The following is a 23,541-nucleotide window of genomic DNA, read 5'->3' as shown; positions in this document are numbered from 1 at the left end:
AATAAACTGGGAAAGCCTTAGAATAGCAATGTACAGTAACCCAGATAACAGAAGGCTGGGGGAGAATTTGGTAGAGGATGCCTACACAATGCTAGCAGCAGTAGTAAAGAAAGTTAGCAGAAGGGATTTAATTAATGTGTACAAGGAAATTATATGATCCCTGCCCCCGCCCTCAAAATGTGTCTTTGTTACAGTCATTATTTCAAAAAAAGGAGAAGTTGGGGATTAAAGCTGGGAAGGTGATTAATTAGACAGAATTTCCTGAAACAAGACATGACTTCATTCTAGAAGAGAAAAGAAAAATAGGCAGGGGATGTGACCGCTCTCACTGCTGCAGAATTGAGATTGCTTCTGGAAAATGATGGAAATCTGAGGATGTGATCGCCTTGGCTGGATTTCATCTGTGCGTTCGCTCAGCCAGGCTGTGCAAGTACCGTGTTGTGCTAATAAGGGCACTGCCAGAATGTGATATTTGCTACCGTTGTTGTTCTAGTGCTTTTAAATGTGTGAAATGCCTCAGATTCCTATTAACTGATTCTTCCTCACAGCAATCCCATGAGAGAGTTGGGGGTGGCCTGGTGCAAATTGGGTACCTTGCAAGATACAGAGATCGCCATTGTTTTAGAAGGCTTTTTTAAAGAGAGAGAGAGACAGACAGACAGTCATTGGTCATATTTATGGAAGCAGTTTTATGTCTGTCAATGCCTGTATCCTATTGCCGCTAAAAGGACTTTCAATATGCATAGGGTATCTGGTATAAGCATGCATGCATACACACACACACACACACACACACACACACACACACACACACATTATCTATTTGGGATGAATATGATAAGACCTTTCCTTTCATGTCCACTATTTGAAACAGAATTGTCCAACTGATCCAGTAATTCATATGTCCACAGTAGAGGATGTGCTTTCAGTAGTTTTGTAGAAAAGGGAATTCTGGCATTTCCAAGTTGCCTTGACAAGAATGGACAGAATTGCTCCTCTACTTGACAAACAGCACATCTCAAAATGCACAATCAACAATATGAAGTATAGGGCCGGGCGATATATTGTCAGTCAGTCAGTCAGTCAATGTTTATTACAGCAAGCAGCCAGCATTAGGCGATATATTGATATATCACCAAAAACTAGTTTGAAGTCCATATCATAAAAGCGGTTTCATAATTTTTGACATGGCAATATATTGTGAATCATGGTGTGTGTGTGCGCGCACACACACGCACACTATGCAAAAAAAAATCACAATGTGGGGAAAACCGTGAAGCCAACCAATGCCAACTCCATTCTTGTTTCAGACATTGTGATATATTGTGATGTTTAGTTGGTGATATATCACAATGTTGAAAGCCGGATGTTGCCCAGCCCTAATGAAGTATCACTTTGCTAAAGTGTGGTTTGTGTTGCTTACATCTAAAGCAGGGTTAGGGAACTTGTGGTCCAGATGTTGGGCTTAAGCACCCATCAGCCCCAGTCAGCATGGCCATTGACTGAGGTTAATGGGAGTTGGAGTCCAGCAACTTCTGGGAAGCCACAGGTTCCCCATCCCTGATTTAAAGAAACCACAGTCAGGAGATTAAAAGGAAAGGGAAAAGGACCCCTAACAATTAGGTCCAGTCGTGGCCGACTCTGGGGTTGCGGCGCTCATCTCGCTTTATTGGCCGAGGGATCCGGCGTACAGCTTCCAGGTTATATGGCCAGCATGACTAAGCCGCTTCTGGTGAACCAGAGCAGCGCACAGAAACGCCGTTTACCTTCCTGCCAGAGCGGTACCTATTTATCTACTTGCACTTTGATGTGCTTTTGAACTGCTAGGTTGGCAGGAGCAGGGACTGAGCAACAGGAGCTCACCCTGTCGCGGGGATTCGAACCGCCGACCTTCTGATCGGCAAGCCCTAGGCTCTGTGGTTTAACCCACAGCGCCACCCGCGTCCCCTTGTCGGGAGATTAGCCCATATGAAATCAGCAGCACTGGGAAATGGCAACGTATACCCTTTTTTAGTGTATTTTTCATCTTTGTTGGAAGCCGCCCAGAGTGGCTGGGTAAACCCAGCCAGATGGGCGGGGTACAAATAATAAATTATTATTATTATTATTATTATTATTATTATTATTATTATTATTATTTCAAGAAAAGTCTGCCCAAGTGCCATGAGCAACATTGCAGACCCTGAGGCTATGCTCCTTGCACTCAATTATGCACCTGGGGGGCCATGCCTTGAACATTTCTGATGCCACCAAATCAAGGGGGGGGGGGAATAGATGCAGAGACCAATAACTGCCAGCATTGTATATATTATGGAATTTTGCTCAGAAATAAGAGCTCAGAAATAAGAACAAGTGTATTCCTATGCATGAATGGAACCAAATTGTCAGGTAAATGTGTATTGGATTGCATCCTAAATTTGGAAATATGTTTGTGTTGAACACCTTGGCTTTGGCGAAATGCTGTAAACCTAATTTAATTTTAGTGCTATATATCCAGTAAAAGTAACTAGGCTTGAGGTTTCTGGCCACATTCCATGTTGACCCCAAAACAAGATGGGGCTTGGTCCTCTATGATCTCTGCACCTTGGCTTGTCTTTCCTCCGTGGTTGTGGAGGTAAGAACGTGGACTGAATGCTCTGGGGTGGGGAGGTGGGAGAAGGGAGATAGCCAGCCTGTACCCCCTTTCCCATGAAATGAGCCAACATTTACGTGACTTAATGGGCACAAAGTTCCCCAACAGAGTTGGGGAGAAGATCAGCATGGAGCTTTCATCCCTTCCTACTGGATAAATCTGATCTAATTCTTTGGGGAGCACAAGACAATTGGATGAGTGTGTGAGGGGATACCAGACTGGCACCAGTTTTCCAGGGTTCCAAACATGGACATCTCCCAGCCCTACCTTAGAGATACTAGGGATTACACCTGGGTTCTTCTGCTCTGCTACTGAGTTATTGCCTCTTCCCTCTGTGGAGTTACAGGGAACCAGGCAGAGGGCCTTCTCATTAGTGGTGACTGCCCTGTGGAATACTCTCCCATCAGATCTCAAGGAGAAAATTAACTATACAGCTTTTAGAAGACATCTGAAGGCAGCCCTTAATGTTTGATGTTTTATTATGTTTATGTATGTTTTATTATATTTATATATATTTGTTGAAAGCCGCCCAGAGTGGCTGGGGCAACCTAGCCAGATGAGTGTGGCACAAATAAATTAATAATAATAATAATGATAATAATAATAATAATAATTTACAAATGGTTCCTTCCTTTCAAATTGTTTCTATCCATTCAGAAAATGACTCTCGCCATTGATATTTGTAAGTTCTTATTGTCTTCTTGCAAGCCATATTTGGCATGCATATATACACACACACATACATATATATATATATATATATATATATATGCACACGCAAAGCAGAGCTATTCATTAATATATATATATATATGGTCAAAACCCACGATAAAACAGCAGTATATAAAATTGCAGTGTTTCTTTCTGTGAGTTTAGCATTCGTTCATGTGGGTCGTGTTGCCAAGGCCAGTCTTTTAATAGATGCACTGAGTTGTCCCAGGCGGGAGACGGTTTCTAGGTCTAACGCAGAGTCCCCACTTCCAAGTTGTTTTGATAGTGGCAACGGGAGACGAGAAATGAAATGTGTGCTAAAGTCATTTGCCCAGCCCTGAAATAGAGGCAGCGAAGAAAACATCATATAGCAGTAAATCATTCACCTGTCCAACATTCTTTAAAGCCCTTTCCCCAAATGACTTTAACAGTCTGAGGGTCACACCTGAGGTTAAGAGTCTGCTTGTGCAGAGCACTTCTGACGATAAAATGCAATTTTTAAAACATTGAATCCGAGGCATTTACAGACAGCGGAGTCTGTTGCATGTGAGAGTTCGGTTTCATCCCGAATGGCGGCTGTTGCTTTATAGACGGATTGACAGATGTTTCTCAGACAGGTTCTATAATGGGGCCAGTTTGAGTGTCAAAGCAGTTAGCGCCTGCTTAGGTGTGAGAACTTAAAAGTGCAGAATTTTTTGTAATTCTCGAATTGCAGGGCATGTGTGTTAATTTTGAGGAGATTTTGACATATCCGATAGGGACTTGTTAATAAGGACCAGTGCTATACAGTGCTACCTCGGGTTACATACGCTTCAGGTTACAGACTCCGCTAACCCAGAAATAGTACCTCGGGTGAAGAACTTTGCTTCAGGATGAGAACAGAAATCGTGCAGCAGCAGCAGGAGGTCCCATTAGCTAAAGTGGTGCTTCAGGTTAAGAACAGTTTCAGGTTAAGAACGGACCTCCAGAATGAATTAAGTACTTAACCTGAGGTACCACTGTATTTCTATACTCATCATGAACGCCTCCCTTGTTCTTTTAGAATGGCAATGGCTCTCACCTGAGAGGTGCTGACTGAAAAAAAAAGCCCTCATAAGGACGTATTTTAACGATAGATAAAACATGATTGGGGGTGGATATGTATTGCGATAAGTAATACCCATGGAGCCCAGGACAGCTTTTGAGAAGCTGATCAGTTAAATGCTACACTCTTGATCCAGCTAGAGAAAGTCACACTTGCAGTCCTAACCATGTCTACTCAGAAGTAAGAATTCATTGAGGCTTGAGGGGCAGGGTTGCAGCCTAAATTCCATATAAAGTAATGGTGCATGTCTGACTTTAATTCCCATTGCTTCTAATGGGTCTTAGTGACAGCTAATTTTATCTTGATGGAGACCGGAAGCTTTTAACAACTCTTTCAAGGTAGCGTGTGTTTGTCTGTGAGTATCTGTGTCACTCCTCTTTGCCTCAGTTTAAGACAAGCCTTGTAAATAAATGCATCTGCAAAATTTATGGCCTATGTACTCCCAGCTGTACTTATAGGAAACGTAGAAGGCTGCCTTGTTGTTGTTTAGTCATGTCTGACTCTTCGTGACCCCCTGGACCAGAGCACGCCAGGCACTCCTGTCTTCCACTGCCTCCCGCAGTTTGGTCAGACTCATGCTGGTAGCTCCGAGAACACTGTCCAACCATCTCGTCCTCTGTCGTCCCCTTCTCCTTGTGCCCTCCATCTTTCCCAACATCAGGGTCTTTTCCAGGGAGTCTTCTCTTCTCATGAGGTGGCCAAAGTATTGGAGCCTCAGCTTCAGGATCTGTCCTTCCAGTGAGCACTCAGGGCTGATTTCCTTAAGAATGGATAGGTTTGATCTTCTTGCAGTCCATGGGACTCTCAAGAGTCTCCTCCAGCACCATAATTCAAAAGCATCATTTTTTTGGCAATCAACCTTCTTTATTGTCCAGCTCTCACTTCCATACATCACTACTGGGAAAACCAGGAAGGCTGCCTTACATTGAGTCAAACCATTGGTCCATCGAGCTCAGTATTGAGGGTTTGAAACATTCACAGCCCTACCTGGAGATGCCAGGATTGAACCCAAGACATTCTGCATGCAAAACAGATACTTCTATCACTGAGGAATGGCACAGCCTATCTCATGAAAGAATGCAAGAAAGAGAGACTTTATTTCTGATGTTGTGACCAAGGGGTTTTGGTCATGATAACCAGAAAGCCACCAATTTGTAATTTAAGTTTGTGGAAAGCCTGCCTCTCTTGATGGTGAAATTTCCAGACCTGGAATTTTAGACGTCTTCCGGCATTTCAGTTAGAATCATTGTAGAAGTAAGACATATGGTGTCTTTAAACCATTCCCTGTATGGTTTCCTATTTTCCATTTTACCTAGATTTATGTAGCTCGGCGCCCTAATGCTTATGGCACATGAGCTGCTATATTTGCATTTGATACTTCAGAAAGGAACTTTCGACATCCAAGGTTGGAGTTTTGAGTGGAAACTTTTAAGTCTCTTGCTTATATAACCACATTCCTTGGTTAATCCAAACTGCTGAGGTAATGAGTTTTGTGGTCTTCATATGTTCCTGAGATAGTTCTTCACATATGTAAAAACTGAGCGCGATCGGAAACTTTTGGAAGGGAAAGTTTCAACTAGGCCAGTGGGTTACAAACTGGAGATCCTTGTGAATGGCTATTCCCTTTACTCCTTTACCGTCCTGTACCTGTTTGCTCAAAAGGTGTCAATGCAGATGCTGCACGTAGGCTTGAAACTGAGCAGCAACCAGCTCACTTGCCCAGGGCCAATAATTTTATGCCGAGTATTCCGTCAAGCTGGAATTTGCAGGCTCAGACCTTCCCCCAGTGTTATCCATCTGATTTTGTGTGGTTGTATGTGTTGTCGTGATAGTTAATGTGTTCCTGCAGACCTTTTGTGAATGCTAGTCAGTGTGTGTGGATCACTAAGCAGTTTCAAGAATTGATGTATCACAGCGGCTAAGAGACCAAGGTGCAAATTTGGAAAGTTCCTGGTTTGTCTCTCTCATGATATGCTATGACCTCACTAGGTTGCTTTGAGTGAGCCAATGTCTCTCAGCCTCATCCCCCACAACCCCTACAATAATACTGACCTACTGCATGGGGTTTTAAGGATCCCAGCATTACAATGGTACCTCGGGTTACATACACTTCAGGTTTTACGCTTCAGGTTACACACTCCGTTAACCCAGAAATATTGCTTCAGGTTAAGAACTTTGCTTCAGGATGAGAACAGAAATTGTGCTCCGGTGGCGTGGCAGCAGCAGGAGGCCCCATTAGCTAAAGTGGTGCTTCAGGTTAAGAACAGTTTCAGGTTAAGTAGGGACCTCCGGAACGAATTAAGTACTTAACCCGAGGTACCACTGTATATATGTGAAGCCCTTTACAGACTCTTAAAGTGATTTATAAATCGTAGAATATTTGCTAGATTATTATTATTTACTGAGGGCGGCTTGTCGTGGACTTAGACCTCCAGAAGATTGAATTCTATGCAAAGCCATATAATGGGCATGACCACTTCTGGGGTATAGTGCCAGCCTTCTTGAAGGCCTTCTCTTGCACCCAGCCTGGTGCCATCCAGGGCCAAGGGGTGGTGTAGACCAAAACATCTGGAGGGCACTGGCTTGTGGGAGTCTGTTGTAGACTTTGAGGGGCATGGTAGAAGAGCTGATAGTGTTGCATTTTGGCTGAGGAGACTCACTCAATTCGCTGCCCAGCCATGAAACTGGCCATTGGAAGTCAACATGTGTCAGCCTGACCTAACTTGTAGGTTTGACCTGGAGATAAAAATAGTGTGATTTCAATTTCAGGTATGCCACCCAAGCTGCTTGTGGAAAACAAATGTAATAAATCAGTTGTTCACAAAATTGGCACTGGTGTCTGCTGATTATAATTCTAGAATAGTGACTGTAGATTGAATTGGTTCAGAAATTCTAATAAAAACACCAGTTATATGCAACTGGAGTAATGTGGCTTCACCCACTTTTGTCTGGAAACATGTTTATATTATTATTTTCACTTTATGTTTATATATTCAAATAAACAAACAAAAAACCTTCCAGTCAGATTGTTTCACTTTAAATGTTTATAAGGTGCACTCGTGGAACAAGTTATATCTCTCCCAAGGGGACTGGTGTTGCTTGTGGGTTATGTAAATATGCCGGGAAGCCCAACTACATGAGTGGAAGTTCTTAAACATTCCTGGAGTGATGTGTGAGGAGCAATTGAGGTGGTATCAGCTATGTGCTTCTGGGGAGACAGTGGTACCTCGAGTTACAAGCAAGGTTACAAATGCTTCAGGTTACAAACTCCGCTAACCTGGAAGAGATACCTTGAGTTGAGAACTTTGCCCCAGGATGAGAATGAAAATCGTATGCCGGCTGCGCAGCCGCAATAAGAGGCCCCGTTAGTGAAAGCACACCTCTAGTTAAGAACAGTTTCAGGTTAAGAACGGACCTCCAGAACGAATTAAGTTCATAACTAGAGGTACCACTGTACAGCATGTCGATATCAAAACTGGTTCTGCAGGTGTCCTAGAGTCTTTCAGCACAGTACACACAAACATAAAGCATATCTTAATCGTTTGGTTTTTCCTCTTTCTGTCTTCACAGGACCCGCAGAGGTTCCCATGATGTCGCCAAATGGATCTATTCCTCCCATACATGTGCCTCCAGGTTATATATCACAGGTATGCTTTTTTCAGCAAAAGAATTTGGGTGCCGGCAGGGATGTGTCATTTCAAACATTTGCACGGAATTCAGCATCCCGCCTTCTCTCTCTTTTCGTGCGCAAGCTTCTAGCCCTCATGGTGGCGACCTGATCCCACCTATGAAGGCACCAGCAGGGTTCTTGGTGACAAAATTGTGTACTTCCTCTTTGCCTCCAGCTCAAAATGCCTCTTGTTGAGTCCCTCCCACTGGCTGGTCAAAGCCACCCTCCCATGGAACTCTGCAGAAGGAATGGGGAAGAGGGTTCACAGATCTGTTTCCTCCTCTCTGACTGATAATAATAATAACTTTTATTTATATCCCCCACTCCCTGGCCGAAGTCGGGCTCAGGGCAGCTAACATCAGAAATATAACATTAGTATAAAATCAAACAATAATTAAATTACCTCCTAAAAACAGGTCAAAATCAAATTAAAGTCTAATTAGATGGCTTTCCGCAGGGTTAGGGTTAGATAGAGACAGAAGGGGAAGATCTCTCCCAACTATCCCTGGACCATCCATTTGGACGTCCTCATCTGATCTTCGTCCCTCCTCCCTCCTCTTGCATCTAGGGCTGCTCTACATTACCACGAAGAGTAAGCTTTGTGAAATCAGCCCTTTAACATCTGAATATAGCAGCTGGCCGTGTAGTCATAGGAAAAGCTATATATTGTCTCTCTCTCTTCCCCCCGCCCCACATTCTCCCCGTTGAATTGAAACGTACTTCCCGCCATGTGGAAAACGAATGTTCTGTTTTTTCAAATGACTTCATACCAAGTAACAGCTTGAAGCACGTAGTAGTCACTTGGTGTAGCTTTTCTGTTGTTGTTTGTTGGTGCTGATGTTATAATAGCTGTGTTCGCCTTATTTGCTCTTGCCCGGGCCCAGCGATGTCGGTAATTAATAGGACTATTGAGTGATTATTTAATTTGCCTTCTGTTTGTTTTGGCACTGGGATGACAAGGATGTAAAGGAAATAAGAACATTCCAGCTTGCAAACGAAAACATATTTTGACTTTGGTTTGGTCGGCCCTCGGAAGGCTGTGTCTCGAGAGCCAGGCAGAAAGCAGATACCCCTGCGGAGAAATAACAAGGCCTATTAGGTGAAAGCTATAAAACCCACCCCACCCCATTTTGTTACACCAACCCTTTGGGCTACAGAGTTTTAGCCTCAAACGTTACCTTTGCTGCCCATTGATTGAAGCTCTGGATTGAAGCCACCTAGGTTCTGGGAAAACGATCTGCAGAAAGAGCTGGCTTGTGTGGGGCAAGGTGGGCTTTGTTGACAATCAGCAGGTGAATAATAATAATAATAATAATAATAATAATAATAATAATAATTTATTTGTACCCTGGCCATCTGGCTGAGTTTCCCCAGCCACTCTGGGCGGCTTCCAACAAAGATACATTAAAATGTCACACATTAAAAACTTCCCTGAACAGGGCTGCCGTCAGATGTCTTCTAAATGTCAGGTAGTTGTTTATCTTTTTGACATCTGATGAGAGGGCGTTCCACAGGATGGGCGCCACTACCGAGAAGGCCCTCTGCCTGGTTCCCTGTAGCTTTGCTGTGAACAGCTGTAGAGCCAGTTTAAAGCAGAAAGGGGCACAATGTTTATGGGGTTGCGGGATGGGGACTCCTTTTCCGACTGTTCTGCGATCCTCCCCAATCCTTTGCTTCTTCCTCGAAGATCTCCCTTCCCTCAACTCCCCCTGTTTCTGAAACACAAAGAAGAATGGAGAAGCCACCTCTGTCTCTTCCCATCCTTGCCTGTGTTTCTCCTCACTGCTGAAGCCTTAGTTTTGTAAGCTACTTGCAGCCAATGATCTATTTCTTGCTGCCCATTCCGTAAAACATCGCGTACTTTGATGGTGCTATATATATATACAGTGGTACCTTGGTTTTCGAACATCTCCATTGACAAACGTTTCGGCTTTTGAACGCCGTAAACCCAGAAATAAATGCTTTGGTTTTGGAACATGCCTCAGACGTCGAACATGCCACATGACTTCCGCTGAGTGCAAGATTCTGAGGCTTAGCTGTTGGCTGTTGAGTTTTCAGTTTTCAAACTTTTCAGAACTCGAACAGTCTTCCGGAATGGATTACGTTCAAAAACCGAGGTACCACTGTATGTGTGTGTGTGTGTGTGTGTGTGTGTGTGTGTGTGTGTATATATATATATATATGCTTTCGTAGATTTTCACGGGTACAGGACCCTACCTACCAACCTATAAAAACAGATCCCACCACCTATCTGGAAAAAACCACCAAATCCAAAATAAAAGCCTCTCCTATCAGTGAAGAAATCCAGCTAAGAATCATCCCCAGAGAAAAATCATCCAGATGCCCCAAACTCTACGGTCTCCCCAAGATACACAAAGAAGGAACACCACTCAGACCAATAGTCAGCTCCATAGGCTCACCTCTACAAAATCTCGCTAAATTCCTCGCTAAGCAACTTCAGCCCTATGCAGAATCTATCGCTTCACACGTTACAAACTCCTTCCAGTTCATAGAAACAATAAAGAAGCAAAACCTACATCCCGATGACCTACTTGTGAGCTTCGATGTTGTATCTCTCTTCACACAAGTGCCCATTAATGAAGCCTTGACAGCCATTCAAAACAAATACAATCCCCCCGAATACATCCTGGACCTGACCAACCACTGCCTAACCAACACGTACTTCATCCACAATGGACAAAGATACAAACAGATAGAAGGAGCACCTATGGGATCACCCCTCTCACCGGTCATCGCAAATCTGTACATGGAACACTTTGAAACCAATGCTTTAGACAAGTCAGAACACAAACCCAAACTTTGGCTCAGATATGTTGACGACACCTTTGTAATTTGGCCACACGGGAAGGAAAAACTAGATAGCTTCCTCACACATCTCAACAGCCTACACCCCAAAATACAATTCACTATGGAAATAGAAGCCAACAACCAACTTCCCTTCCTTGACGTCCTAATCTACAAAAAACCTGATGGCTCCCTAGGACACACTATCTACCGGAAAAAAACACACACCAACCGCTACTTACATGCACAATCACACCACCACCCTGCACAAATAAACTCCGTAGCCAAGACTCTCATCTCCAGAACCAAACGCCTGGCTGACAAAGACCACTTGACAACTGAGTTACAGAATCTCTCAAATGTGTTAATCGCCAACGGATACCAGCAAAACAGGGTTACGAAGCTAATCCAAAAAGAAACACCCCCCAAAAACCAAGACACAGAAGAAAACAATGGCATGGCCCTCCTTCCTTATATCAAGGGCACTACAGATAAAATTAGCAAAATCCTCCATAAACACAATATCAAAACAGCCTTTTGCACCAACCAAAAAATAGCCAATATCCTCAGAAACCCAAAAGATAAAATCCAGTTAGAAAACCAAGGGGTCTATGAAATACCCTGCAAAGTCTGCCCGGCCACGTACATTGGACAAACAAACAGACGAATAAATGCACGTATCGCAGAACACAAGAATGCCGTCAAAAAAGAAGAAAAAACTTCCTCTCTTTACCAACACATGAAAGAAACAGGACACGAAATTAATTTTGCAGATTCCAAATTGCTCTTTAACATGGAACATCACCACAAGAGAATAATCATGGAAGCCATCGAGATAGAGAAACACCCTCACAACATGAACAAGCGTGACGACACGTCCCGCCTGCCAGACATCTGGAAATTAGCCCTCCCCACAAAAACCGACACCAGAACCAGAGGCACACAGAACGCCATCTCCAATCAACCACACCAGACCCAAACCCAGACCCTCTCCACAGATAAATTACAGACACCATCCAGTAGCCAAACCATAGTGGCACCTCCGGATGCTGCACCCCCCTGCAATCCCAACACAGATCTGGCTGGCACAGGGCACAAAACCACAGCTCGCCCCTATACACGAAGCCAAGCCAGAGCACAACTAAGTGCAGTACAGCCATCTTCTCAGAAAAACTCTTTACAAGCTCAAGAGGTCAAGACACGAAAGCTTTAGCAACTAATCCACACCTAATGACCCTCCTAAGTGGTACTCAGAATATCACTCAAGAAATCACTCAAGATATCCCTCAAGTAATTAATGAACAAAAGAAGAAAAGGCACAATAACCTGGGAACTTCCTCTCTGCCCAGAACGTTGGAGGCTATACACCACACCCCCTCAACAGTATTTATAGGAACTCAAACACTGAGATCCTGCTCTGTTCCAGTAACAAGAAGCCGAAAGCACCAGCCTGAAGATGACGAGTGAGACCTCGTCGAAACGTCGCCTAGACACCCCAACTCTTACACGGGAAGACACCCGAAGACACCAAAACCTACATATATATATATATATATATGCTTAATACCGCTGTTAAGTTGCAACCCAGAAGTTCAAAAACATACGTCACAGGGTGTCAATACAGAGTCCCTTCTATTTTGCTCAAGTCAGCTTGCTGTGTGGCCACAGTGTGGGTGTCCTCTCTTGGCTTGGTTACTTGACTGTATGAGGTGGTGTCAACCTTGGAGTGCTCTGCTGAATTGCTTTATGTAGGGTAGCAGTGGAGAACCTCGGGGCCAGATGTTGCCCTCAGACTTCTCTCTGACCCTTGGGCCTCTCTCTAAGCCATGCCCCATCTCCCCAGACCACACCTCCTCACTGTTGTTCCACTGTTGCACCCCTATTGTCTTTACCTGGTTAAAATGGGCCTTTGAATTCTGGTAATGCCTTTTGCTCATCTGGGTAGAGCATAAAGAGGAAGGGGTGTGTGTGTTTATATGATGATACTACCCTACTGTGGAAAGACAGTTTTTACATTTGAGTTTGAATGGTCATCAGTCATGGATGCTTTAGCTGAGGTTCCTGCAGGGGGTTGATCTAGATAACCCTTGAAGTCCCTTCCAATTTTACAATTCTATGATTCTTTGCTCCTTCTGCCTTTGCCTCTGGCCCCACCAGCATGTGGCCTTCATAAGGTTGCCCAGAAGTAAAAGTGGCTATGAATAAGTTGGCCTATGTTTTACCTATTCTTCAACATTCACTGAAAGTTGGGGGGTGAGGGACTACACTTTTCAAAGCTGGCTGAAGTTTTCGTGAAAAGTGATTCCTTTTTTGGCCCAGCTCTGTTTCCAACACAGTCCAGAAAACCTTGTTCTCTTGGGACGGACAGAGGGAGGAACTCATAGCTTATATAGACTCGAAGTGCTGGGCTGCGTGAACCTGTAAAGTCAGACAGAACATTATCTAAGCCTGAAGGAAACGCAGATATGATTTCTTTATGAAGTCTTGGGTAGATCTGTTCAAATGTATTGAGTCTCCGTTAATTCCCAAGGTCACAATGAAAATACAATTTACCTTTTACAAATATGAGTATAAACTTTAAATCTCCCCATAGAGAACTTTCCCCAAAAACATACCCAGAGTCAAAAGTAATATTCCGTTATTTGTCAAAAACTTTAGGCATAGCCTAGCCAAAACTTAGTTCTTGGCGATTGATTTCAGTGGGGAGAGCTAAGCACGAACGTAAGAAGATCTCTGCTAAATCCGGCCAATTGCCCACTTAGTCCAACATTTTATTCTTACAGTGGCCAAGGAGATGCCCATTATGGGACATGAACCCTATTAAAGCACCCCCAACTAAAACTTGGAACGGGGCGCTTTCTGCAGTACAAAGTAGACGTCAGGCACATCTTGTGTGCTTCAGGGACATGTGGAAGGTGACTGAGCTGATTTAATTAAAAAGAGGTGTAGGGGTCAGCTCTGGCTCCAGGATTAGGGGTATTCTCAGGTAGGATATCCACAGATGGGCAGTGTTCGGTCCTAATTTATCATTTGCCCATTATAGCTCCTTTATAGGAAACGGTGGATTGAGTTTTGGGCCTATAGAACGAGATGAGAGCAGCAACCGCAGAGTCAGCCACGACTGGACCTTATGGTCAGGGGTCCCTTTACCTTTACCATATCATTACGCTTTTGGGTTTTTTGTTTTGTTGTAAATAAATAATGCATTGTTCACCGTTAGCTCTGTCCGTGCTGTTCGGTGTTCATGAATAAGGCAAGGTTTGTCCATTCAAAGAGGCCGCTGGTGCACGTATTTCGGTTTTCCTGTGATCTCCATTCAAAATTCCATTGATAAAGCAATTACGGAATGCCTTGCTTTAATCAGTGTGGCTGCCTGAGTGTCTGCCGTGAACGACGTTGCCACCAAAAGTGCTGGCGCTTGGATATGGACGTTATTCTTCCTGACCATGAAAAGCTTTTTATTATTATTAATGGGAATAAAAATTGTGCATCTTAAAATTATTTCACCTGCGGATTGCATCCATTATACCAACCTTGCTGCCTCCTCTTTTTTTGCAGGTAATAGAAGACAACACGGGTGTTCGCAGGGTGGTGGTCACACCTCAGTCTCCGGAGTGCTACCCTCCCAGCTACCCTTCCGCCATTTCTCCGACCCACCACTTACCCCCGTATCTTACTCACCACCCGCATTTCATTCATAACTCTCATACGGCTTTCTACCCACCGGTGACTGGGCCTGGAGACATGCCACCCCAGTTTTTCCCTCAGCATCATCTCCCCCCTACAATCTACGGAGAGCAAGGTAAGAGGACAGCTGGTGTGGGGTTTCTAGCCTAGCAGGAGCAGTTCGCTGGGTGCTATGCTAGCCTCCCAACAGGGGGGTCGCTGTTGCTCACAGGGAGATGGGCACATTGCAAACACACCGGCAGAGTCGGCCCAGCATCCTGCCAATGCGTTTCCACCATGCTGCCCTCCTTTCTGCATCACCCTCTCCTTCCTATAAGCAACAGCCACCTAACTCTTGGGAATCAAGCATAGCGACTCTGCCCTACCCAGTGAGCCTCTACAACCATCGGGACTCCGTGTATTTTGCTGTTTCCCCCCAGCATGATCGTATTTTGCACGGTTCTTTTTAAAAAAGAAACAAAAATGTGTACAATACAAAGCTGATTGAAGTTACAGGTGTATTACAGGGAAGGGTTTTTTTTTTAATGTTTGCAGTATTTGCTTCATTATCAATACCAGGCTTTGAAGTTGTACAAGTCAGGACCTGCCGTGAAATGTTGCAGTTTGCCCCTTCAGCTATAAGAGGAGCAGCGTTCGAAACTCCTGTTGTCCTAGGCACATTTTACAACAGAGTATATCATTAGCGGAGACGTGGGTGGTGCTGTGGGTTAAACCACAGAGCCTAGGGCTTGCCAATCAGAAGGTCGGCGGTTCGAATCCCCGTGACGGGGTGAGCTCCCATTGCTCGGTCCCAGCTCCTGCCAACCTAGCAGTTCCAAAGCACGTCAAAGTGCAAGTAGATAAATAGATACCGCTCCGGCGGGAAGGTAAATGGTGTTTCCGTGCGCTGCTGTGGTTCGCCAGAAGCGGCTTAGTCATGCTGGCCACATGACCCGGAAGCTGTACGCCGGCTCCCTCGGCCTATAGAACGAGATGAGAGCAGCAACCGCAGAGTCAGCCACGACTGGACCTTATGGTCAGGGGTCCCTTTACCTTTACCATATCATTAGCGCAAGCAGTTTCTGAGCTCTGGGCACAGTACTGCGCCTAAGATTTCAGATTAAAACTGCAGGGTGGAAGGAAAGGGGACCTTTTTCTGCCTCCCCACTTCCAGCTACTCTCTGAAGACTAGAGAAGAGACCCTCTGAAGAAGATTAGGGGGGTGGGCAGGGGACGGACTAGACCAGGTGAAAAACGAACATAATATTTTAGCTGCAGTTCGTTCATTTTCAGCTTTGTGTTTTTGTTATAATAAAGTGTGCCTAGACATTCCGTTGTTGCGCCCATAACCTAGGTTTAAAGTGCCATTAAGCTCCTAGCTTTCATATCGCAGTTCCTCACACTGAAGAGGAGTGCTGCTGCTCACGACTCCAGTCGTTTTAGAGCTTTGTAGCACTGTTAGGGGCTCGCTGGCTGGGAGGGACTGCTTTCGATGAAGTGTTAGGGTTAGGGAGAAATTCCTGATTATAAGACCAGGGGAGTTGGAGGCAAGATACCTCTGGATAGTAGTTGCCTGAGAGTTGCTGTTGGATATCTGGTTCGGGGCTGTGAGAAAAGACCGGCCTTTGGCCTAGCTTGTCATAAATGGGGAATCGCTTTTCTTGGAGGCCTTCAGAAAAAGGCTTGGGTAAGCATCTGAGGGACTCTTCAGGACCAAGGCTTCCTACCATCCGGGCGAGGGGTGGTGGCTGTGCTTGTCCGGTGCGTTTGTGTTTAGCCAGCTGCAGTCAGGTTAGCAAAGAAAATTAGATTTGACAAGCCTTGCCCTGCAGGCAAGGACCACTGTCAGAAAGAAGCAAACACGAGTCCCCTGTTTGGTTGCTAATGAAAAGAGACAAAGCACCTTTATCCCTCATGTCATGTGAAGTCATGCTGGTGACTTCTCAAAAATGGAAAAGACGAGAGGTGTCATTTATTTATTTTGCAAAAAACACACAACTCCCAACAACAATCTTTTGCCTGCTTCTTGAAAAGAATGTGCAGTGGGTCACTGTGAAACTGTCTCATGGTCCCTGAGGGTAACAGGGCCATCCTTATTGTGTGTGAGAGATTTGAGCAGATTCCTGCATCAGAGATGCTCTTCTTCATGTGTGCTGCGAAGGGAGACCCTTTCCCATTTAAGATATGTCATCAGAATGCAAGACATGCAACTGAAAGCAATTGAGAGCAGAATTGTTTCTGATAGATGTGGTTAATCTGCGTCATACCCAAATGGTAGAATTCAAAACAGCAGCAGGGATTTTGCAGCGAGTTTCTCAACATAGGATGCTGCCTTATACCAAATCAGACCATTAGGTCAGTACTTCCTGCACTGGCTGGCAGCAGCTAACCAGGGTTTCATGCAGGGGTCTCTGCTAGCCGTGCTTTGGAGACACCAGATATTGGATCCGGGACCTTCTACTTGCAAGGCCGATGCTATTGCCCCTGAGCTGGGTCCCTTCGCCCCAGGTGTTTTGAACAATCACATCTTTTCAGAGCTCATTTTCCCCACTGATGGGATTGCTGCTTCCTTTAGGGGGGAGTCCCATGAGCTATATAGCCTTTGGTGCAGATGAAAATGCTTCACTATCAATTGTTGTTTTCATAAAACTGCCCTGAGATCTACGGGTATGGGGCAGAATACACATTTATTAAATGAATGAATAAAACAACACGATGGAAGTATCACAATTTGTTATGGCGATATACTCAACCCTAAAATACTCAGTAGACAACGTAAAACCTAAGATTTATAAAAGCTATAAATAAGTAACTCCCCCCAACAAAAGCACATTTTTCCTAAGCCTATAAGCCTGGGCTCCAGAGGGGCTCCGTGAGCAGTCTGTTGCATATATTTGGGGCCATTACAGTAGTACCTCGGGTTAAGTACTTAATTTGTTCCGGAGATCCGTACTTAACCTGAAACTGTTCTTAACCTGAAGCACCACTTTAGCTAATGGGGCCTGCTGCCATGCCGCCGGAGCACGATTTCTGTTCTTATCCTGAAGCAAAGTTCTTAACCTGAAGTCTGTAACCTGAAGTGTATGTAACCTGAGGTACCACTGTACTGAAAAAGCCACACTTTCCCCATAGCATTTCTTACCTCCTTTTTCATTGAGAGAACTGTGAGCAGGGTCTCCGGTGGAGCCCTTAATGAGCTGTGCAGTGTACACAGCTATGCCTGGCATTACCGCTCGTTTTCCATGTGGCTGCAGAGGAACTGGCAATGCCATGATGCTGAGCTTAACCCTGTGGTCAGAGGCTCCTGCCTCCCCATGGAGTTTCAGATGCCGCACAGTAAATTTAGGTGAAGGTTGACTTGGCCCAACCTATAATTTATGGAAATAAAGCCCTTTGACATGTGTTTAGAATTAGGACATGAGAGGCATAGCTTTGCCATGCAGAGAGTTATGAATAGTAGTCTTCCATTTCATTCCTCGGTGCTTGAAAGTCTTTTAGGTCTTGGGATATGCTTTTAGGTCTGGAGCAAGTTTGGAAAAAGTCCACGTATCATTATATAAGCTATGCTCACAACTCTGGCATTTTGTGCTGCAATATCTCCCAGATTCTGCAACTACAGAAGATGCATTTTGCAGTTGAGCAGATGTGCATGGATGAGCATATTCTGTGCCCTTCACAGATTCGATGCAAATGTGCTAAATATATAAAGGAATGACCGGGATCTAGAAAAGGAGGTGCCCACGTAGGAATGTAGTAACTGAAGAAAGCCCCCCTCCCTCCCTCTCAGCTTCTTCAGTGAAGATACGGTACAAGTTGTAACAAAACATCTGTTGTTGTGGTCACCTGCGGTTCTTGGCTGCATTTGCTCGGAGGACATTTTCAAATTAAAGGATGGCCAGTTTCTTTTTTAGACAAGAATGGGCAAGATTATCAGGATTGGCTCGTGGTGCAAAATGTTAATTTCAGGCATCTGCATTTCTAGGGCTCTTGCTGACATTATGTTTGAAAACCTGAAATAAAAAATATTCTAGGTTTGACACATGCCTACTGGCTCTATGAGACACCTTGACTTGACGCTGAAGCATTTGCATGTACAGTGGTACCTCGGGTTACATACGCTTCAGGATAAAGACACTTCAGGTTACAGACTCCGCTAACCCAGAAATATTACCTCGGGTTAAGAACTTTGCTTCAGAAATCGTGCAGCAGCGGCAGCAGCAGGAGGCCCCATTAGCTAAAGTGGTGCTTCAGGTTAAGAACAGTTTCAGGTTAAGAACGGACCCCCAGAACAAATTAAGTACGTAATCAGAGGTACCACTTTATTTAGAAGAGTACACTGGTACCTCGGGTTACATACGTTTCAGGTTACAGACTCCACTAACCCAGAAATAGTACCTCGGCTTAAGAACTTTGCTTCAAGATGAGAACAGAAATTGTGCTCCGGCGGCGTGGCGGCAGCGGGAGGCCCCATTAGCTAAAGTGGTCTTCAGGTTAAGAACAGTTTCAGGACCTCTGGAACGAATTAAGTTCTTAACCAGTGGTACCACTATATTCGGTGATCTGATTCACACGGCATGGTAAACCTGACTTGTTTACCATGCAAACAACAAGTACATGTTGAAGCTTCAACAAAAACATGGAGCGCGATTCCACTTTGTTCCTTCCTCCGTCTTTTCTTTACCGCTGCATCGTGTTGAACCAAGCCAAGGTTTGGTTTGCATTTCATCTAAGCTGGGACTTGTGGTCATGCTGTCTCCTTAACCAAGAACAATCCTTGGCTACAGCTCATGGTTAGTGAGACCTAGAGCTTCACCACCACTCCTGGATTGGATAACTTGTTATTCCAAGTCCTGGCTTAGCTCAACGCAGCAGGAAAGAGGGCTTGGGAGGAGGAAAGCAGCTGCAAGCTCCTCTTCTGGAAATCTCATGGTCCTGATAAGTTTAGAGTTGTGTGGGAACGCAAGCAGGGTTTTTCATTGTGGTGGTAAATGAGTGCTGAGGAAGCTGGCTTTGGAGTCTAAGATGAACCTGTTTCCTTTCTGTAAATTTCAGAGATTATACCACTATATGGAATGTCCAGTTACATAACCAGGGAAGATCAGTACAACAAACCACCGCACAAAAAAATCAAAGAACGGCAGATCGATCGCCAAAACCGTTTGAACAGTCCTCCTTCGTCCATCTACAAGAGCCATCTAGGAAACTGTTCCCCAGTCTACAATGGCACCATCAAGGCTCACAACGGAGCCGCGAACGGGGGAGGAGGAGGAGGAGGAGGAGCAGCCGTGCCTGTCGTGAAAAAAACCGAACGCAGAGCAAGAAGCAGCCCAAAGTCAAGCGAGCAGGAACTGCACGGTAAAGTTAGCTGGTGCTTCTTTGTAATATATTTCAGTTTTTTTAAAAAACCAAATAAGCCATACTCTCAATGAACTGAGCTAAAGGGGCACCAATGTCGTTCAGTGAAGCATCGGACACATAAGCAGTAAGCCGAGTTGCTTTCGTTTTGAATTTCGGAAAAGATTGGGACAGGGGAGGTTGGATAGAGCTTTGCCTGTTCTCTCTTTGTGGAGCCACTTCGTGCATTACACAGTAAACCTGGGTTTTCCCATAGACTGTACATTCAGCAGGGAGCTGTAGCTAAAGGGAGGTCCCTGTATTTTGTCCTTTTTGGCAAAGACATCGGTCACATTTTTAGGTTAAAACATCGGCGCTCCACCTATAGTGAATCCCGGAAACAACCCTTGAATGCTGTCTAGTACCAGCATTAAAAATAGCTTCTGGGTTGTATCTAATGCTTCGCGTGCCGTGTTCTGCTCGTGTAATGGAACTTCCTCTTGCCCTTCTCCCCTGCCTCCTGCAAATCTTCTCCAAGAAGCCCCCAAGCCTAGAGTGTGCGGGGAGAGGGGAGGAGGCTGAAATTTCATTGGGCAAGCAAAAGTCTGCTGTTCCAGTGGTTGGCAGCATTGGATACAAGTGCTGGTTCCCTTGGTATTTTAGAAGTACATAAGATTAGACAGCTTTCCTGCATGTATGCTCACTTGGAGGTAAATTCTATTAAGGTCACTGGGACTTACTCCCAAGGAACTATGCTCAACTGCTACCTGTGGGCTTTGTTAAATTCCAAGCTGTGATTTGAATGCCAGAGTTTAGCTATGTGAAGAAGTACTTCCATTTTGCCTGCACATGCCTTTCCAACATTCAGCTTCATGGAATGGCCCTGAGTTCCGGTGTCATAAGAGTGGGAGAAGCACTTTTCTGGGTCCACTTTCTCTGCCCCATGCATAGTTTTATATAGTTTTTAATTTAAAAAAGCTAACCTTTTCTATATGCATTAAAAGCCCCTGCCCAATAAGGAGTAGAGGGCAAGTCTTTTAACTTCATTGCAATATTACCCCCATCAGTTTCAACTCAAATTTGTAGCCATTACAGATTTGTATGCAAGCGACAATGGCCGCCCCCACCAAAGACATTATGCTGCCTCTCCTGGAGATTAAAGCAGGAAACATGCTGAATGTCTACAAATCTCTGGAGGATATAATTTGGGGCCAGCTCAGTTTGGCTCACTTTGACTTTCAGCTCTCCAGCTGATGGACACTGGGCCATGTTTTCAGATTTCCTGGGTGCTACACGTTCTAAATGATTATGCAAAACCAGCAGCCCTCTTTCGGCATAAAATATACCTTTTGGCTGAAGCTCTTCTGGGTACATATGCGAGTAAACACCCCTTTCACCACCTACGAGGTCTACACCCACTTCACTTGCAGGAACGATGAAGGATGATTCCTTGGAGCTATCTGGCAACTGTGGTCATTTCCTCTTTTCCCAGACACAACAAATGAGTTGCTCAGGCCACAGAGTGAAGCGTACATCAGGGAGTGGATGTAGCAGATGCAGGAGGTGCCCTACCCATTGATTTGCTTCATACCCAAACCATTTCTTATGCCCAGGAGTGCTATGTTTGTCCTGTGTTCTTGGCTTCTCTACTTGAAAAGATCAGGCAGTAGCTGATGGGAAAAGATCCTCTGTAGCCTATATTATCATATGATATATAAGGGACGTCCGACTGCAATCTACTCCTAGGGGGGTAAATTGTAGTGATCTACCCAAGTTGTTGACCTTTTTTTAAGGGGGAGATCCCAATTTTCGTTCGCTTTTTGGGGGGGTCAGGCCATCCCTGGTATATATCATAACAACATAGAGGAGCTGGGTATGTTTAGCCTGGAAAAGAGGAGACTGAGAGGAGATAGGATAGCCATCTTCAAATATCTCAAGGGCTGTCACATGGAAGAGGGAGCATGCTTGTTTTCTCCTGCTCTGGAAGATAGGATTCGAACCATTGACTTCAGGTTACAAGAAAGGAGATTCCAACTAAACTTTCGAAAAAACTTTCTGACAGTTATGAGCTGTTTGGCAGTGTAACAGACTCCCACAAAAGGTGGTGGGCTCTTCTTTCTTAGAGGTTTTTAAGCAGAGATTGGGTGGCCATGTGTCATGGATGCTTTAGTTGAGATTCTGGCATTGTAGGGGGTTGGACTACATGACCCTTGGGGTGCCTTCCAACTCTTAAGATTCTATGATGATATGATTGGTTATGATAGAGCTGCTCCCAGTCAGAGGAAGTCATACTGGATTACATGTACAATTAGGCTGACCTGGTTTGAGGCCGCTTCCTATGCAAAATAGCAGCAGAAGCTGTTTGGTTTGCAAAAATCCTGACGTGTCTCTGAGTTGCAAGCATGTTGTCCTAATACTGCAGCCGCACATTGCATAATTAAGAGTGTGCATCTGAGATAGAGGGACGCGGGTGGTGCTGTGGGTAAAACCTCAGTGCCTAGGACTTGCCGATCATATGGTCGGCAGTTCGAATCCCCGCGGCGGGTTGAGCGATGAATGGCTCTTTCGGTCCCAGCTCCTGCCCACCTAGCAGTTCGAAAGCACCCTTAAGTGCAAGTAGATAAATAAGTACCGCTTTATAGCGGGAAGGTAAACGGCGTTTCCGTGTGCTGCACTGGTGCCGGCTCGCCAGAGCAGCTTCGTCACGCTGGCCACGTGACCCGGAAGTGTCTCCGGACAGCGCTGGCCCCCGGCCTCTTAAGTGAGATGGGCGCACAACCCTAGAGTCGGACATGACTGGCCCGTACGGGCAGGGGTACCTTTACCTTTACCTGAGATAGAGGCTGCAAGTGTTTGCATGTAACGCAGAGTCTGTGGGCACCCTTGGAGAGTTGCTATCGCCAAGGTCTCCTTCCCCTTCTGACTTAGTGGCCCCCAAGGCATTTATGAAATGGCACACCTGTGCCCAGGTTCACAATGCTCCCCTTTGTTTCCAGTAGTGATGACTCACGTCAATGGGGTCTGCATGTCAGAGCTACAAAGGTTCGCCTTTCTTCCTCTCCCCGGTTGGAATGCTTGGCCTTGCCTTTGACTCCAATATGCAGCTCTGAGTGCTGAAGTTTCAAGAGGGGGAGAAATGAATCCTTTTCTTTTCTTTTGGTTTGTTTTCCCAAGCTGGCGGGGGGGGGGGTGTAGCTGTTCTTCCACCCCGCTTTTTTCAAAGGGGCATTGTGCTTCGGCGTTTGTTTGCTTCCGTCTCACTGGTCTCCGCAAAGATCCCTTTCGAAATTTACCGATGGCGAAAGTGGCACAGGCAAGCACTGCCTTGAATTTTTCTGCTTCTCAAATCTCGCTTTTGCTTTCAACAAATTCTGTCTCGGCGCTTAATGCTGCAGGAAATAGTAGATTTAATTTAATTTTCCTGAGCAAAGCTAGCTCTCCTGTAGAACAACTGGGATTTTTGCATCGGGCACCAGCTGTTGGGGCTTCAAAATGAGCTGATATTCCTGAGCACGCAAGTTCAGCTGTCCTTGTTTTAACCATGAACATGTAACCATGTCATATATGTATATCAGTGGACGCTCGGGTTGTGAACGTGATCCATGCAGGATGCATGTTCACAACCCACAGCATTCACAA

The 23,541-nt window shown here is 45.0% G+C and overlaps 1 protein-coding gene across 2 annotated transcripts in view; it reads left to right on the top strand.

The window, feature by feature from the left end:
- The window catches only part of FNDC3B (fibronectin type III domain containing 3B), a 289,308-nt gene that overhangs the window by 166,606 nt on the left and 99,161 nt on the right, over positions 1 to 23,541 (top strand). For both annotated transcript variants that reach the window (XM_081190007.1, XM_081190006.1), the window contains exons 4-6: positions 7,998 to 8,074; positions 14,461 to 14,704; positions 19,621 to 19,923. In XM_081190007.1, the coding sequence (XP_081046133.1) occupies positions 7,998 to 8,074; positions 14,461 to 14,704; positions 19,621 to 19,923 (624 nt within the window). The remainder of the gene's footprint in view (positions 1 to 7,997; positions 8,075 to 14,460; positions 14,705 to 19,620; positions 19,924 to 23,541) is intronic.

Source organism: Podarcis bocagei, assembly GCF_964188305.1.
Source record: "Podarcis bocagei genome assembly, chromosome: 4".
Lineage (NCBI taxonomy): Eukaryota > Metazoa > Chordata > Lepidosauria > Squamata > Lacertidae > Podarcis > Podarcis bocagei.
The sequence above is the reverse complement of the archived record's forward strand: the minus strand, read 5'-3'. Positions and strand labels throughout refer to the sequence as shown.